The following is a 15,152-nucleotide window of genomic DNA, read 5'->3' as shown; positions in this document are numbered from 1 at the left end:
TAACATCTCACTGCCTTGTTTCTTTCCCATTCATCTCATCTCATTTAAAACCATGTGTTGATCACCAATCTGTTTTATTTATTTTGTATCATTTTAATAAAAATTATTTATAATGAAATAAAAATATATTGTTAAGTGGTCAGGTCAAGCTATAAATTATTTTTTTGTGGGGTTTACTTAATTATTACTTAAATGTGGACCTTGATTATGTTATAATTATTATTAAATAATTATTTGCTATTACTAATTTGTGCTACGCTCTTGTGTTGTCCTTGCAACATATGCATTGTTGTAATCTGTGACTTTAATCTCATTAAACAAATATATAAAATAAAGTTACATAAATTTAATAGGTTATAAAAATATATAATAAGTTCAAATCTTTACTTAACATACAACAAATGTAAACTTCATCATCGAGAATCACCATATATCAAACATAGTAACAAGAAGATTTTGTATTGAACTTAATATTAATTCTAGGCGGGATACTCTATTCTAAAACATCATTTTCTCCCTACTACGGTCCTTGTGAATATATACCGAACATATATTCTGAGATACAAAGAATTACACTAAATTCCTAGTACAAGGAAATTAGAATGACATGAGAAAACTTAAATTGAAAAAGAAAAGGAAATTTACAATCGAGGATTGCAAGTTCTCTATGTAAAGTTCTAGAAAAGAGAAGAATTCAGAGAATGCATGTATATTCCATGTATATCTCATATCAGAAATAACTTACACATGTCTTCTATATTTATAGATGAGCTTACACCATTTCATGAAGTAACATGTCACTCCAAAAAACGTAACATCGATTCACGAACCAATGTCGATATTAAATCAATCCATTCCAATTATTCAGTTAATATAACCATATTAACCGTAGGTAGTTATAGCACAACTAACAAAACCGAATAAAACGAACATTGCAAAAAACAACGCGAAACTTGTGACAAGTGAAGAAATTCGCTACCCGCGAATTGTGTTTTTTCCAAAATAGAAACTTTGCTTGGAAAACTCGCGACCCGCGAGCCTTTTCGTGATCGGTGAAAAATACTTTTTACAAAATTAATAACTTTGCAATTTTGGGATATTTCCAATTAATTACTTATTAATTAATTTATTACTTCCGAAAACCATTATACGCTCTAAATGACAACATGCATAACAAATATTATTCATCTACCAATATGTTATTTTGCATCATTTTGAAGAAAAAATTTTTATAATCCAAAATAATGTAAAATAAGTAGAATATATTTAAAAATTATTAGAAGTCAAGTCAAACTATAAAGTAATTATTGGTGGAGTTTGTTTAATTATTAAATAATGTGGACCTTGATTATGTTATAATAATTATTAAATTATTAATTGCACTAACTAATTTGTGTTGTGCTCTCGTGTCGTCCTTGCCACATTTGCATACAAACGAACACTATTCATTCATCAATCTTATTTCGTATATTTTTAATTTTAGAATGTAAGAAGAAAGTGTTTAAGTTAATTTCCTCGATCCTATTGATTTTTCAGGCTTTACGCAAATGATCTGATCATATCGATATCCTTTCAATACATTAAAGACTGGCCATGAAAAGAATCTCAAAAGCTCGCCAAAGTACCAAAGCTAGAATCGTTTAGAAAATGGATTCTTTTTATTCAAAGAGTACGTTCACTAGTAGGATATTCTATTGAGTGTACGTTTCAAGTCCTAATAGATGGAGGAACTAAAAAAGAGTTGATAAACATATATGTATTTCAATTCTAAATCAGTTAGAGGCCTTTTGAGAAGTGCCCGAAAACAAGGCCGTAAGAGCTCAGCTCAAAACAGATAATTTTATACTCAAACAGATCATTCACAATAGTGAATCTAAAATACAGATCATTCACGATTAGTAGGGCCAACACGGTGAACTCTGAGGTTGCAAGCCTACGATCAATCTACTAGAACACAACCTTTGTCACACGTAGGAATGTAGTGGACTCTACACGTTCCTTAACAAAGCTAACTAATCCTAGTATAGATGATTAAATACACTAATCTAGCTTAGCTAATCAAATCCTAGTTTTATGACTTCATGATAATTTGATAAGCTATAATACATACTATTCGGAATAATTAAATCTCAATACATATGGCAATACTAATAAGTAATTAATTAATTGATATGTATTATTAGAAGATTAGAAGCACAACATTTCACCTACAATCTACATGGACTTTGTTGAGTCAAGCATCAACTCTCACCTTGATGGAGGTGAGTTCAATCACCTCGTAGCGTACTCCTTGGCTTGCACGTTTGAGAGAAAAGTGATGATGGCAAGGAAGTATGAGAGCATATATTTTATCCAAGAGCAAGGAAGTTTGATCACCTCATATAACCCTTATAATGCTCGACCCTAGCGAGGTTCAACACACAAATAAGCGACATTCTATTTTATGCGGGTTTTTTGTGGGCTTTTAAGCCTTTTGTCCTAGGTTTGTCCAATGTGTTTTATGACTATATAAGGAGTCTTAGAGCACTATAAGGGTTATATGAGTGAAGCTAATGCACTAAAAAGAACTAGTGTTTATCCAAGAGAGTTCTTCATTGTATTAGTGATTTTGTGAGAGACCACCATTAAAGGTGAGGTCTTTGCTTTGGGAGATTGTTCTTAAAGCTTGTAAGGTGAGTCATTAATGTATTGTTGAGTATATTAATGATAAGATACTTTGTTTGAGTAGGAGGTATCCTTAGATACCTCATATATTGTGTGTTTAGCTTCTTCCATAGTTGTGCTCTATTTTGGTTGTTTATCTTTGCATCTCTTTTATGTTTGTTTCTTCACCATTGCATTAGCTCATTCACAACAGACTTTATTATATAGAATTCATACTATGCTTATCAGTTAGGCAGCCTAATTTTTTTAAAGAAAAAAATAATTGGAATAAAAAAATGCATTTTCACATTACAATTATAATTTTATATCGAGGCATGATACATGTTTTATACTCGTTACTTTATTTGTCCTTCTAAAATAGCATAGCATTATTTAATTTAAATATATGAATGTTTTTTTAAATAAATTGTTTTATATCAGAAGAATAAATAGAGTATATATTATTAATTTTATAGGGGAATAGTGTTATGGATTGGTAGTATTAATAGAATATATGCTGTATTTATTGAATATTGAGGGATTACGTAGTTTTCTAGTAATGATTTATCTCTTTAGGATTAAGGTTTACTTAATATATTTGGTAATGGAGAGATGATAAGATCATTGTTTGTCGATGTGGTGGCTAGTTGGCTCCATTGTAATTAAACATGTTCAAACCCTTGAATAATCTTTCCTTTATAATCCATTTAAAATAAAAAAATTTAAATTTTTAATATATTTTTATATAATTACTTTGCTAGTATATTGATCATTCAACAATATTCTTTTAAATACAAATTTGCTATTTGTCTCCTTTAATTTGAATTTTTAACTTCGCCCTAAATCTTAATAAAAAAGTCTACAAATTCAAGTCTTTTTATGTAGTTTAGCTACAATTTACTTATTTTATTTTTGTGCTTATCTAGCTTTATGAACAAAAATAAGTGAAGAGCAAAAAAATGTACTCTTCCATCATATTATTTTGTCTTATTTTCTAATTTAGTATTTTTTAATAAATTTATTGTCTTATTTCTATTTTTGGTCATGATCTTATCAGTTTTAAATTTATATTTTCTTTTACTTATATAAACCTTGTTACTTTATTCCACCAAATCCAACTTCTTAATCTTGATACTAAATGAGACTAATTCATTGAAACAGACAAATATCTACCGATGTTCGTGTTTACATACGTACATAATATCAATTACATGACAATATGGTCAACTAAGATTGCTTTCTTCACTTGAGTTTTGAATTGAATTTTTTCTATTTGCATACAAATTGAACTTGTTCAATAATTTTAGCTCTCGTTTTCAATGGATAAGGTGATGATAGGAAGTCTTGATCCTCCAATATGAAATATTTTAACATTTAAAAATCTCCATGCTTTACATTAAATTTATTATTTTAAGTATTTATGTATTCATGACATCACTCACTTATCTTCCTTTTGGTTACAACTCATATCATCATCTCTTTATCTCTAATTTATTTCGCTCATAAAAACTATAATTACAGTTTACTTGTTATTTATATATATAGATATGCATACATCATATATAGGTGTGGTAGATTAGTGATAGAGCATATCTTCCTTAATCTCGAGTTATTGCGTTCACACTTCATACCTTACTCTTCACATTTTCACGCTTTTTTCATATTAGACTATAATTTTTTGTTATGCTGACTTGTAATACTATAATATTAAAGTGATGGACTCAACTAAATTTAAGCTATGATGAACTAAAAATGTGTTACATGCATATTGTATCATGTATAGCTCAAATTTATCGAAAGTAAGAGATTTATCAATATTAATATCCGGTAATCATGGAGTGGATCATTTTCATTGGTTATTTATTTTATTTGCAGATTTTTTTCGAGTTAGAGGTCTTAAAGACCGTAATCGCTTATTTTAATAAAGGTATGATCTATTTATTTTGATAAAAATATGATTTATTTTTTTTTTTTGAAATGTGATCTATTTTATCTAATGATTCTCATATCTTGATTATCACTTACGTGAGCAGGATATATAAAATATAATAACAATGATATTGAATTATTTAAGATTAAATTTTTTTAAAAAAATAAGATAAAGGTGATTGAATGCATCTATATAATTGGCATTGATTTATTGGATTTACCTTCTCAAAGATTGGAAGGTCGTATAAAATAAAATCATTCATGTCGGTTCAGAAATTATGCAAAGAAAATACACCTTAGTCTGTCCCCCATATATATATATATGATCAGATAAAAAGAATTTTAAAATGAGAAGGGTGAGAAAAATTTTTGTTTTTTCTACTATATAAAAAAAAATAATATATTATAAATTAAGAACATTTTAAAAATTATTTCATAGTTACCTTTCTGTGTAACATAGTTACTTTTACAATTATGAGTTTTTGGCTCAATCGTGACCATAAATTTTTTTATTTTAGTGACTATACATATATATATACATGGACCTTTTTTATCCTATTCAGCTTATTATGAAAATCGACACCTGCTGATGCATGCATGTGGACCTTTGTATTCCTCAGTTCATTTATCATCACCTACGACGTGTTTGGTTTCTTCTAAAATGGATTATTTATAGTAGACTCAATGATAAAACAACCATGTACCGACTAATTACTATGCGACCTTGTGGTTTAGTGTATGAATATCTTAGGTAGGTACCCTATTAATCAGGCGATTCGGTAGGGACTAACATGAAATATTATTTTAAAAATTAAAAAAATAAATAAAACTTACATCGAGTTTTTTGGTTGGAGTTGACTAAGACCATATTTCTGTTTCTATCGGTTACCCCCTTAGACCAACAAAAGATTTGATAAGCATTTAGCCATTTGGTTTCCTAATAAGGTGTTGAATCATCATATTATCATATCACGTGAATGTCATTTATTGAAATTATAATCAAGATTTGTAGAGGATAATAAAAGACGGTAAATCATTTCATAAATAATATAGGTATGTAGAAAAGCTTTGTAATATTGAATTACTTAGGGGCCGTTTGGTTCGCACAAAAAAATCGGAATGGAATGAGGAAAGAGAGTGAAGGAGAAAGGAATGGATTCCCTTAATTTAGCATAGTCGTTTGGTTGAGTTTAGGAAACGGAATGAACTGCTCATTGATTCTCTTTGTGACTGGTTGGTTCAAGCTAAGGAATTAAATTATGAGTTTTTTAAATTCTTTTATATTTTTTCCAAAAATAACTAGTTATTATATGATAAACTTGAAAAACTTATTTTTAAAAGATATATCATTAACCTGTATATCTTTTTCTGTAATATAAAGAAAAAAATTACATAACTTTAAATAATATCTTTCTAGCTCTATTGATTACAAGTCCACCTTAATTCATCGTAAAGGTTGAAAACCATTACATCCCACAAGTGACAAACGAAATAAAGCACAGGAAAAGACTGTCATTAACAACGAACATATAATTACAAAACAAGAATAATGCAGACTTGCAAAAGCAGATCATAAAATATAAAGAATTGATTAAGATTTAAGAGCAAACAGTTAACAGTAAAAACATTAAAGTACATGGCTTCAAAAATAATAAATTGACAAGAGCGTCCCCAGTATCATCAAAATCAATAAATGCATAGCCTGGAGGCCTCCGTGCAACCCATACACTGCAGAAAAACACCTGATTCAGGAAACCATACTATGATGGGTGTAACTTGTAATAATACTTCGAAATCAACATCTAATGATTTGTATAAAGATTTTTAAAACTACCATATCCAGGAAAAAAATACTTTAAACATTATATGCTTAAACATGGCACAATTTATGCAATTGAAGAGCTGACCTTCGTATAACGCCGAAAACCCGGAACTCATCTTCAAGATCACGCTCAGAAACGCGTGCATCCAAGTTTCCAACATAAACACGCGACATTCTGCAGAATGTATAACATACCTTGTCAAAAGCTGTACTAGATCGTCGCCGGTGGCCGGAGCTCCAGTGGTTGCCGTGGTGGCCGGATCTTTAGTGAGGGCTTCAACAGTTCTTTTAGGTTTGAGGGTTTGAGAGGGGAGAGAGAAAGTGATGGGTAATAAAATAGGAAATGAAAATGGAAATGAAAAAGTTCTGAAAAGGGTAGGGAATGAGTGTAAAATACTTTTGGTAAACAATCTCCAAACTTTTGATAATCGATAAGACAATCCTAATTATTATAATTAATTAATTAACAATTCTTATAATGTGATTGGATGGAGTAATAGGCAATGACTCATCATTTCTATTTAATAATATGCATCATATATACGACTATACGAGTATATTTTTGTAAATTAGTTTTTTGGAATGTGCATAATTAAATAAAAATATGGAATTAGTTAATGACAAAATAAGTATCTTTCTATAACTTTTATATTATTTATTCAAGAAGTGAGGAATAATCCTTTCAGATAATGATGGTGACTTATGTATAATAAATTAATATATAATAAATTATACTCAAAAAATTAACCAATACATCAATAGTTATTCAGATAAATAAAAAATAATGCTAGAAAAAAGGTACTTCAAAATTTATTATTATTTGATTAAAATTAAAGTTGGTACCATTTATATACCAATAGATCATTCATAAGGGTTATTTTGATATATATAAGTAAAACAAAACGCTAGAAGGAGGGCTTGAACCTCCGACCTTGTGGTTAACAGCCACACGCTCTAACCAACTGAGCTATTCCAGCTTTAATAATGTTTTATAATTAAATTTATTTATCTTAAACTAAACTTATTTGATTGAATATATATATATATTAATCTCATGAAATAGACATTTTTCTACTTGCAAGCTGATAATTGATTTAATTTCTTGATTTTGTATGCTTATTTTACAATAAAATAGTATCAACAATTTTAAATTCAGAGTTTAGGAGCTGTGAGTTGTGAGCGAGTGGAATAGAGAGTGAAGTGTAGTATATTATTAAACAAACGATATTTTTTATTTTAAGGGCAAAGCTTGTGTAGTTAGATGTGGATTCAGCATCACTCGTTCCTTTACATTGCATTAGTTTTTCAATTTTACACTTGATATTTCATTTGGACAGTTTTACACTTGCTATTTAATTTTTCTATTTTTGCTAACTTTTCAACTGTGTTATATCATCTTATTTTATATTCGTAATCAAATATACTTGTATTAATTTTCTTTTCTCCAAATTATGTAATAAACAAACAATTTGTTATGTATGACTTAAATTCGTCAAATAAATTTTAAGAGGCCGAGAAACAACGTTGTAATCTAAAATGAGCGCTGAAATTACATTGTCTTTAGTTCAACAAATAAATCCATTCACAACCATAAATACAACATAAATATCAAGTATCATACATATCATACACAATTACACATTTATATAACTTCGGCAATTTTAATATTACACAATTTACAAAACTAAAAACACAAATCACTATTTTCTTAAATCTCCCTTTCGTAACATCATACTCCCTGTAATTCAAACGTCTCATTTTCGTCTTAGATAAGTTCACCTTAAATATCTCATTTCTATTTATAGTAATTATTTTTTTTACTAATTTACTCTTAAAATTTCACTTTAATTTTGAAAAGTATTTATTTTTTTTATCAATTTACCTTTAAAATCACAAATCACTTAGCTATTTAGAGTGATTCCTACCCTTTTTATATATTTATGTCAGATCAATATAAGATATTAACTGTGAATTGAAGGGAGTATATATGTAATGTCTTTTAAGACATACCATGGATTTTTAAATCCAATACTTGTGAACAAATTTTACCCATGGTTTGGTAAAAGGAAACTAGGTTAGTAAGTTGTTCCACCGGCATTTTTCCAAAGATTTTCCTCGCCAAATTTCCTTTTGGGCTGTTCTCCCAACCTTCTTTCCACTTAGTTTCTTGTTGCTGACTTACTTCAATATTCGACTGCAAAACCACATTAAAATATGACAACCATTACATTTAAAACTTGTTATATAAGCAGTGGCGGATCTATGTAGTAGATTAAGGGGGATCGATCAATGCCCTACTATAAATAGTAAATCATACGAAATTTAATAAGAATCACCATTATCATGATGCATATCCTACTTGTATAAGTTATGATCAACAGGGTCTCAGGAGGGTTAATTTTAATGGTTTTAATAGCTTTTAAAGCCAAACACCACAATCATTCAATTTCAACCGTTGATTATTCTAGTAAAATTCAAGTTCTTTACTTTTATGCTAATTAAAAATTTTAAAAATCATCAAAATACATTTAAAATATTTATTATAGGAAATAACCTCTAATTTTTTGACATAAACTATTATATATAAATTTGTAAGTTATCATTAATAATCTCACATTAACATTAAATTTTATTAGTTTTTGTATAGTTGCTCCAAATTAATTGTAGTGGTTGGCTTCAAAGCCAACCATTATAGCATTGTACGTTTGAAGAGGGTGGAATGATGACAAACCATACTCGTTATTATCAAGATTTTTAAAATAATTGCGACCAATAAGATTAATCTTAAATTTTGTAAGAACAATAATAAAAAAGGTTAAAGCGTTTAAGTAAAAATTTCACGACTACACTAAAACATACAATTTCTTTTTTATATTTTCATCTAATTATCATAGTTATAAAGACAATTAAAAAAATTATTAAATACCTGGAGAAACTTAGAGCTAGAACTTTTCTTAAGAAATTCTTCCCCAACTTTGAGCTCAGATTCTGCGGATGGATGAATCTCATCTTTTGCAAAATAAATCTCTCTTGCAAGTGAAAAACTTCTAACTAAAACTCTTCTCTTTTTCTCCAATAGTGTATGGTCTAACTTAATTGGCTTAGTCACACTTGTACTATTGATCTTCCTTTGGTAGGAGACCACTGCCTTTACAAATTCCTGTTTAATTATTAAAATATACAATGTCAAAAATTATAAAACATGGTGAAAGACATATAATATATTATAAGGTTAGAGATGTACATTCGGATGTTTAAACGAATTGCATGTATATATAAATTTCAAGTCACGTTGGTTTCAGTTTTTATATATTGTTCATGTTAGTTAGTATTTGTATTACCCCTATACCCACATCATCATTAGTTGTTACATTTTCAAAGTAACTATTGTTCATCAAGCTATTCTAGTTCTTTACATATAACAAAAACATTGTCAAGTGGATCATGCATGATTCGTTTTGATGGATATTTTATAATTTTTATCCTATAGAATTATAAAATTTTGAATTAATCTAGTGGTTAATTAAGAGTTTTTCTCTTTCAGCTTTGTGATTGATAAGACATTAGACATCAAGAGGCTTTAACTATCAGTTTAATAAACTTTTGATTGAATTGATTTTTTATCTTTGTTAAAGTCTCATGATATAATAGGAGTACATTTGATTCTCACCAGTCACCGCCTACAAGAAAGATTAATTTAATTTCTCTCATACTTATAGAGATTCTCTATCCTACCCCAAAACTAAAAAAATATTATGTTCAATGAGTAAAATAATGTATTGAATATAGTGAAATCAGAGTCGCGTAAGATGAGAAAAACATATAGCGACTTTGTTACCTGATAAGCACGTGGACAACCCGAATAATCAAACTCATCCGAATTATGTTTCCTCATTCGTTCCGGATGGAATTGGAGCCCCATAATAAACTTCCCTTCATCCGGGTTATAGTTATTCGGGTCATAAAACCCTTCAATCAACCCATCGGGTGCAAATGCCATAGGAACAAATCTTTTAGCCAATTGCTTAACTCCTTGATGGTGATAGCTATTAACAAACATCTCCATTTTGTCATCACCCACCAATGACTCTTTAAACCATTTATTTAAAGGGGTGCCTTTAACAACCTCAACCAAATGCCTATGCCCATCATAATTTTCATAATTCATGTGGGCTAGTCTTTGATCTTCGGGTAATTTTTTATGGAGCTCCGTTTCTATGTCTTGGTAGAGGGTCCCACCACATGCTACATTAAGGACCTAGAGCCAAATAATTAAAAAAAGTCAAAAAAATTAAATTTTTGTAAGACATTGATTTTTCTATTATAAAATCTGAATTGTTGTTTTCAACAGTAAATAAAAACTGATTAGAGTACAAAATGAAAAGAAACCAATAAATAATTCTTAAGTTTTTTAAATTTTGACCCAAGCTAATTAGAATTGAATTATATTTATTAAGCTATTTAATCTACTTATAACATTTATGGATAAGATCTGATAATGAGACTGTCTAACACAAGAATTTGTAAAGTGTAATAGATACTAATATACTACTAAATATATGTTTACAAGTAGACATCACTAAATTAAATTTTATATTATTTTCCTATATAATCAAATATGTTTGATTTATTAGTTTATATATAATTTAAATTTTAGAGGCAACCACTATAAAATTTTTCATACCTGAGACCCACGACAAATGCCAAGATAAGGAATGTTGCGATCTAGGCAGAGTTTGGCGAGGCGAAACTCAATGGAGTCTTTTTCCTTGTCGATGGCGGTGTCACTTGAGTGAAGCTGTCGTACTTCGTCGAGTTGTTGAGGTGTAAGGTCACTACTATTCAAGTGGGATTCATAAAAGGAAGGATCTACGTCTTCACCTTCACATAAAAGTACACCATGAATAGGTTCAAAGCTCTCTAAAACCATATGTATACCACTCACTCGGGGCACTATTATGGGTACTGCTCCATAATTTACTATTAGATCCAAATGGTATTCACCTGAGATACCCAAATTCATGTTAGTTACACACTTTGTTTATGACTTTTTGTTGAGTATACATCATAAGTCTCACATCAAAAAAATAAAGAAACATTAACAAAATATATAAGTCATACTGATGTAACTGTAAATTAGTAATAAGGATTTTAAAAGGTACTCCAAATCAAATCCGTACGAGCTTAGCTCAAAGAAGACAATATTATACTATGTAATTAAATCTTCACGCCTGGTGGCTTAACAATTTCTTTTTTTTTATAGAGGAAAAGTTTTAGCAAAATCGTTTTTTTGGTCAACTTTAGATAATTTACGTAGAAATAGATAATCAGATTGTCTAACCATCTAATCAACTAATTTATTGCATAAAAGTGATTCTACCAACATTTTCAAAATCAACTGGTGAAATAAATTAGCCACTGAAACCATTAGTTGTTTAACAAATATCCCTAAAAATTTTGATCTTTTATAATTATACTTGTATTTGCTGAAAAACAATAAAGTAGATTTATTTTCAGTTGATGAGCAATATATAAGATTATTAATGTCGATTATTTCTTAAATGAATATGATAACAGTAAAATTATGCCTAAGAATATAATGACTTTTGTGGTCTTTAAATTGAATATAAGAAGTTAAATATAGAAATATTTATTGAAAAATAAGTATTCTTTTAATTAATTTGTTTTCAAATTACGAAATAATTTCATTTAAAGAAAAACATTTGATGTTTATATTTAGTCTCAAGAGTTGTGTACATCTTATCGCTTTATTAATAAAAAATAAACATTTTACCTACAAAATCGACGAACTTGTTCTTGCGTACGCTTCGACGAGAAACGATGACAACTCGAGGGAGGATGGTAGAGAGATCTTCAGTTGCCATGAAAGATTTATGATCCAAGCTTTTATGTTTTTATTTTAATTTTTTTAGTATTTTTTGGAGGAAAGAAGCTTTATCCAATTAATAATTGATCATAATGGGAGTCCATAGTTGACTATTTATAGTGGAGATAAAGACTAACGATTTGCCCAATAGATGAGAAAAGTGGTAGTTGTGCTGACTGTGTACCACAATATGAAATGCATCAAATTAAGGTGCATGGTCGGTTACTTGTTTACTTGCTGTTTATTTTATTGTTTCATCACCATCAATTCAGTATCCCGTCTTTAAATAAGGTCTGAATAAGGGAAAATGATAGACTTTCTATACTATTTACTGTTTATAATTTAGAAATATTGTAAGAAGATAAAATAAACAGGTAAGCAGCAACTAGACATTAGGCAAGAAAGACAACTAATAAGACTATTAATAATCCTAGATTATAAATCTATCATCTCTACCTATTCCTATCCTCAATCAAGTCTTCAAAGAAGTACAATTTATTGTTTACTGTTTATAGTTTAGAAATATTATTTTTTTCTATCGATTTTTATTAGTTTTTTAATTTTAATTTATTGCTTGACCTTTAACTTTTTAAGTAATTAAAGAGTCAAAAAATTTATTTATTTTAAATAGGGTAAAAACAATTAACTTTTAAACTAAAATTAAAAATATGTATTTAAGTTATCCATTAATATAAAGTCGTAGTCTTGGTGTATTAGGCACATGCTTTATTTGTTTACAAATTAAAGAGGATGGCATGATGGTGACAATTGACAAATAAAAAAATAAAATATATAGTATAGAACAATAATGAGTGTTAAAATAATTCATCATGCTTTGTGCATAAAATTAATAATTAATACAAAAACAAAAAATAAAAATTTCCATCATTTGTTGTTTCACACTATCTTTAAACATTGCCATCATTTTCATTTCCACCCCTATATTAATGAATTGACGATATTGCCCCTAAATTATAATAGTAATAATAATAATAATAATAATAATAATAATAATAATAATAATAATAACAACAACAAAAACAACAACAACAATAATAATAACAATAATAATAATAATGATGATAAAAAAATAATAATAATTAAAGGGGTGAATCGCACAAAACCTGCAACTCGGTCGCGGCTCAGTAGCACAAAGGTTTTGTGCGACTCACCCCTTTAAATTTTTTTTATTTTTTTAAAATATTGTTATTATTATTATTATTATTTTTTATTATTATTTTTATTATTATTATTATCATCATCATCATTATTATTATTATTATGATTAATGTTATTTTAAGTCTAAGGGCATTTTCGTCATTTCATTAATATAGGGGTGGCGATAAAATAAAAAAGATTACAAGCAATACTCTTGTTTTATGATGTAAAGATGTGACTACTTAACTCCCATGTCTCCATCTAAATATTACCCATAGTGTTAGTAATTATTCTTTTAAAAAAGTTAATTATTTAATAAGTTGTGAAAAAATAAAGGATTAGTAAGAATCAAACTTTAATTCATCCTCAAAAATAATACATACTTCCACTTAGAACACATATGCATTAATAAAAACTTTAGCTTAAGTGAAGATGTAGTAACATTAATACACCACGTAATCTTGATGCTAATATGTTTAAGCTTTGATTATTACTTTAATTCATCATTTACTTGCATTTTTAGTTTGTTTAAATAAAAAAAATCTTATTTGTAAAAATCCAACTTATTACACATCATCATCATCATCCTACCCAGTATATCCTGCTTATAGAAAACTAAGGCAGGGGTCTGGAGAGGGAAAGACGGTGGCAACTCATACCCATAAAGGAGAGCGCGACCAAAGGAGTCCCCTGGCTCAAGGAAGACAAAGATACGTGATTACACGTGATAGATAACTTAAAGGCCTTAAAAAAAAGAAAAAAAGAATAAAAAGGTAGAACTATTAAAAAAAAAACAAAGAACTAATAAAAAGGAAATGATAAAGCAAGAGGTTAAGGACATTAAAAGTTAAACTAAGAAGACATCAGAAATCTAAGGCATGGATATGGCGTCTCCAACTGCTCCTATCCCTAGTCAGGTCCGCAGAGAGATTTAACTCATGCAAGTCAACTTACTACACATGTAGAAGTGATAAATTTTGATCTATATTAAACAATCTAAGTCTCATGCAAATAAATGAATCTGAGATAATCAGAAAATCAGATTGATTTTACACTTTTAAATTCACAAAGTTTCGTTTAAGACGGTCTTATTATTAGCCAATTCAAAATTAAGCATAATTGTTCAATTAAACTAATTAAAATATCCATTTTTTATAATAAAAATGTAAACTTCTTATATGAATTTGTCTTATGATATATCGGTTTCCATATAAGATTTGCTACTCTAAATTAGGGTTCTTGATTTGTTCAATTAATATAGCAACACACTACAAGACTCTTGTGATCATTACTAGAAGTATTTACTAATCCAGTGGGCCAGTTTTTCAACTCAGTATAATCTAACTCTTGTTTGGGCTTCTGCCCAAGTAATTGGAAGTCAGCATGTAATTGTAATATGGAATTAAAAATTCTTATATAAGACGTGGTGAGACTATATATTGGGCTAATTTATTTATATATAGTATGTTAAAGTGATCATTTATAATTTTAAAGTAATTAATTAAGATGATTTCATACCAAATTAGTTGATATGGAATTGAAAGAATGCATTTTTCTAAAATATATTATGTCATTCCTTTAATAATAAAACTTTAACTATAAAAATAATTTTTTATTCTCAAATTTTCATTATCAATTAATATCACATATCGAAATAATAATAAATAATAATAAATAACAACAAATTTTTATTAAGATAATCAAAATAAAATA

General features: G+C 28.2%; 1 protein-coding gene and 1 non-coding gene across 2 annotated transcripts; both read right to left on the bottom strand.

Annotated features, from left to right (window-relative positions):
* Positions 1-7,297: 7,297 nt before the first annotated feature.
* TRNAN-GUU (transfer RNA asparagine (anticodon GUU)) lies at positions 7,298-7,371 on the bottom strand. Its single transcript has one exon. It is a non-coding gene; the product is annotated as a tRNA-Asn (tRNA).
* Positions 7,372-7,953: 582 nt separating this feature from the next.
* On the bottom strand, positions 7,954-12,424 carry LOC130802262 (putative glutamine amidotransferase GAT1_2.1). The gene is made up of 5 exons (XM_057666203.1): positions 12,189-12,424; positions 11,079-11,398; positions 10,233-10,652; positions 9,321-9,554; positions 7,954-8,588 (listed from the first exon to the last, which is right to left on the bottom strand). The coding sequence occupies exons 1-5, from the start codon at positions 12,277-12,279 to the stop codon at positions 8,394-8,396; spliced, it is 1,260 nt and encodes a 419-aa protein (XP_057522186.1). The 5' UTR covers positions 12,280-12,424; the 3' UTR covers positions 7,954-8,393.
* Positions 12,425-15,152: the final 2,728 nt, after the last annotated feature.

Source organism: Amaranthus tricolor, chromosome 16, assembly GCF_026212465.1.
Source record: "Amaranthus tricolor cultivar Red isolate AtriRed21 chromosome 16, ASM2621246v1, whole genome shotgun sequence".
Classification (NCBI taxonomy): Eukaryota; Viridiplantae; Streptophyta; class Magnoliopsida; order Caryophyllales; family Amaranthaceae; genus Amaranthus; species Amaranthus tricolor.
Note: the sequence above shows the minus strand (reverse complement) of the source record. Positions and strands in the feature narration are given on the sequence as shown.

Bases quoted from the DNA above. Each gene is read 5' to 3' on its own strand.
- LOC130802262 (XM_057666203.1), bottom strand. From the start codon at position 12,279: ATGGCAACTGAAGATCTCTCTACCATCCTCCCTCGAGTTGTCATCGTT. The intron at 10,653-11,078 runs GTATGAAAAATT...ATTTGGCTCTAG, and splicing joins GCATTTGTCGTGGGTCTCAG to GTCCTTAATGTAGCATGTGG. The intron at 8,589-9,320 runs GTATTTAATAAT...GTGGTTTTGCAG, and splicing joins CTAGCTCTAAGTTTCTCCAG to TCGAATATTGAAGTAAGTCA.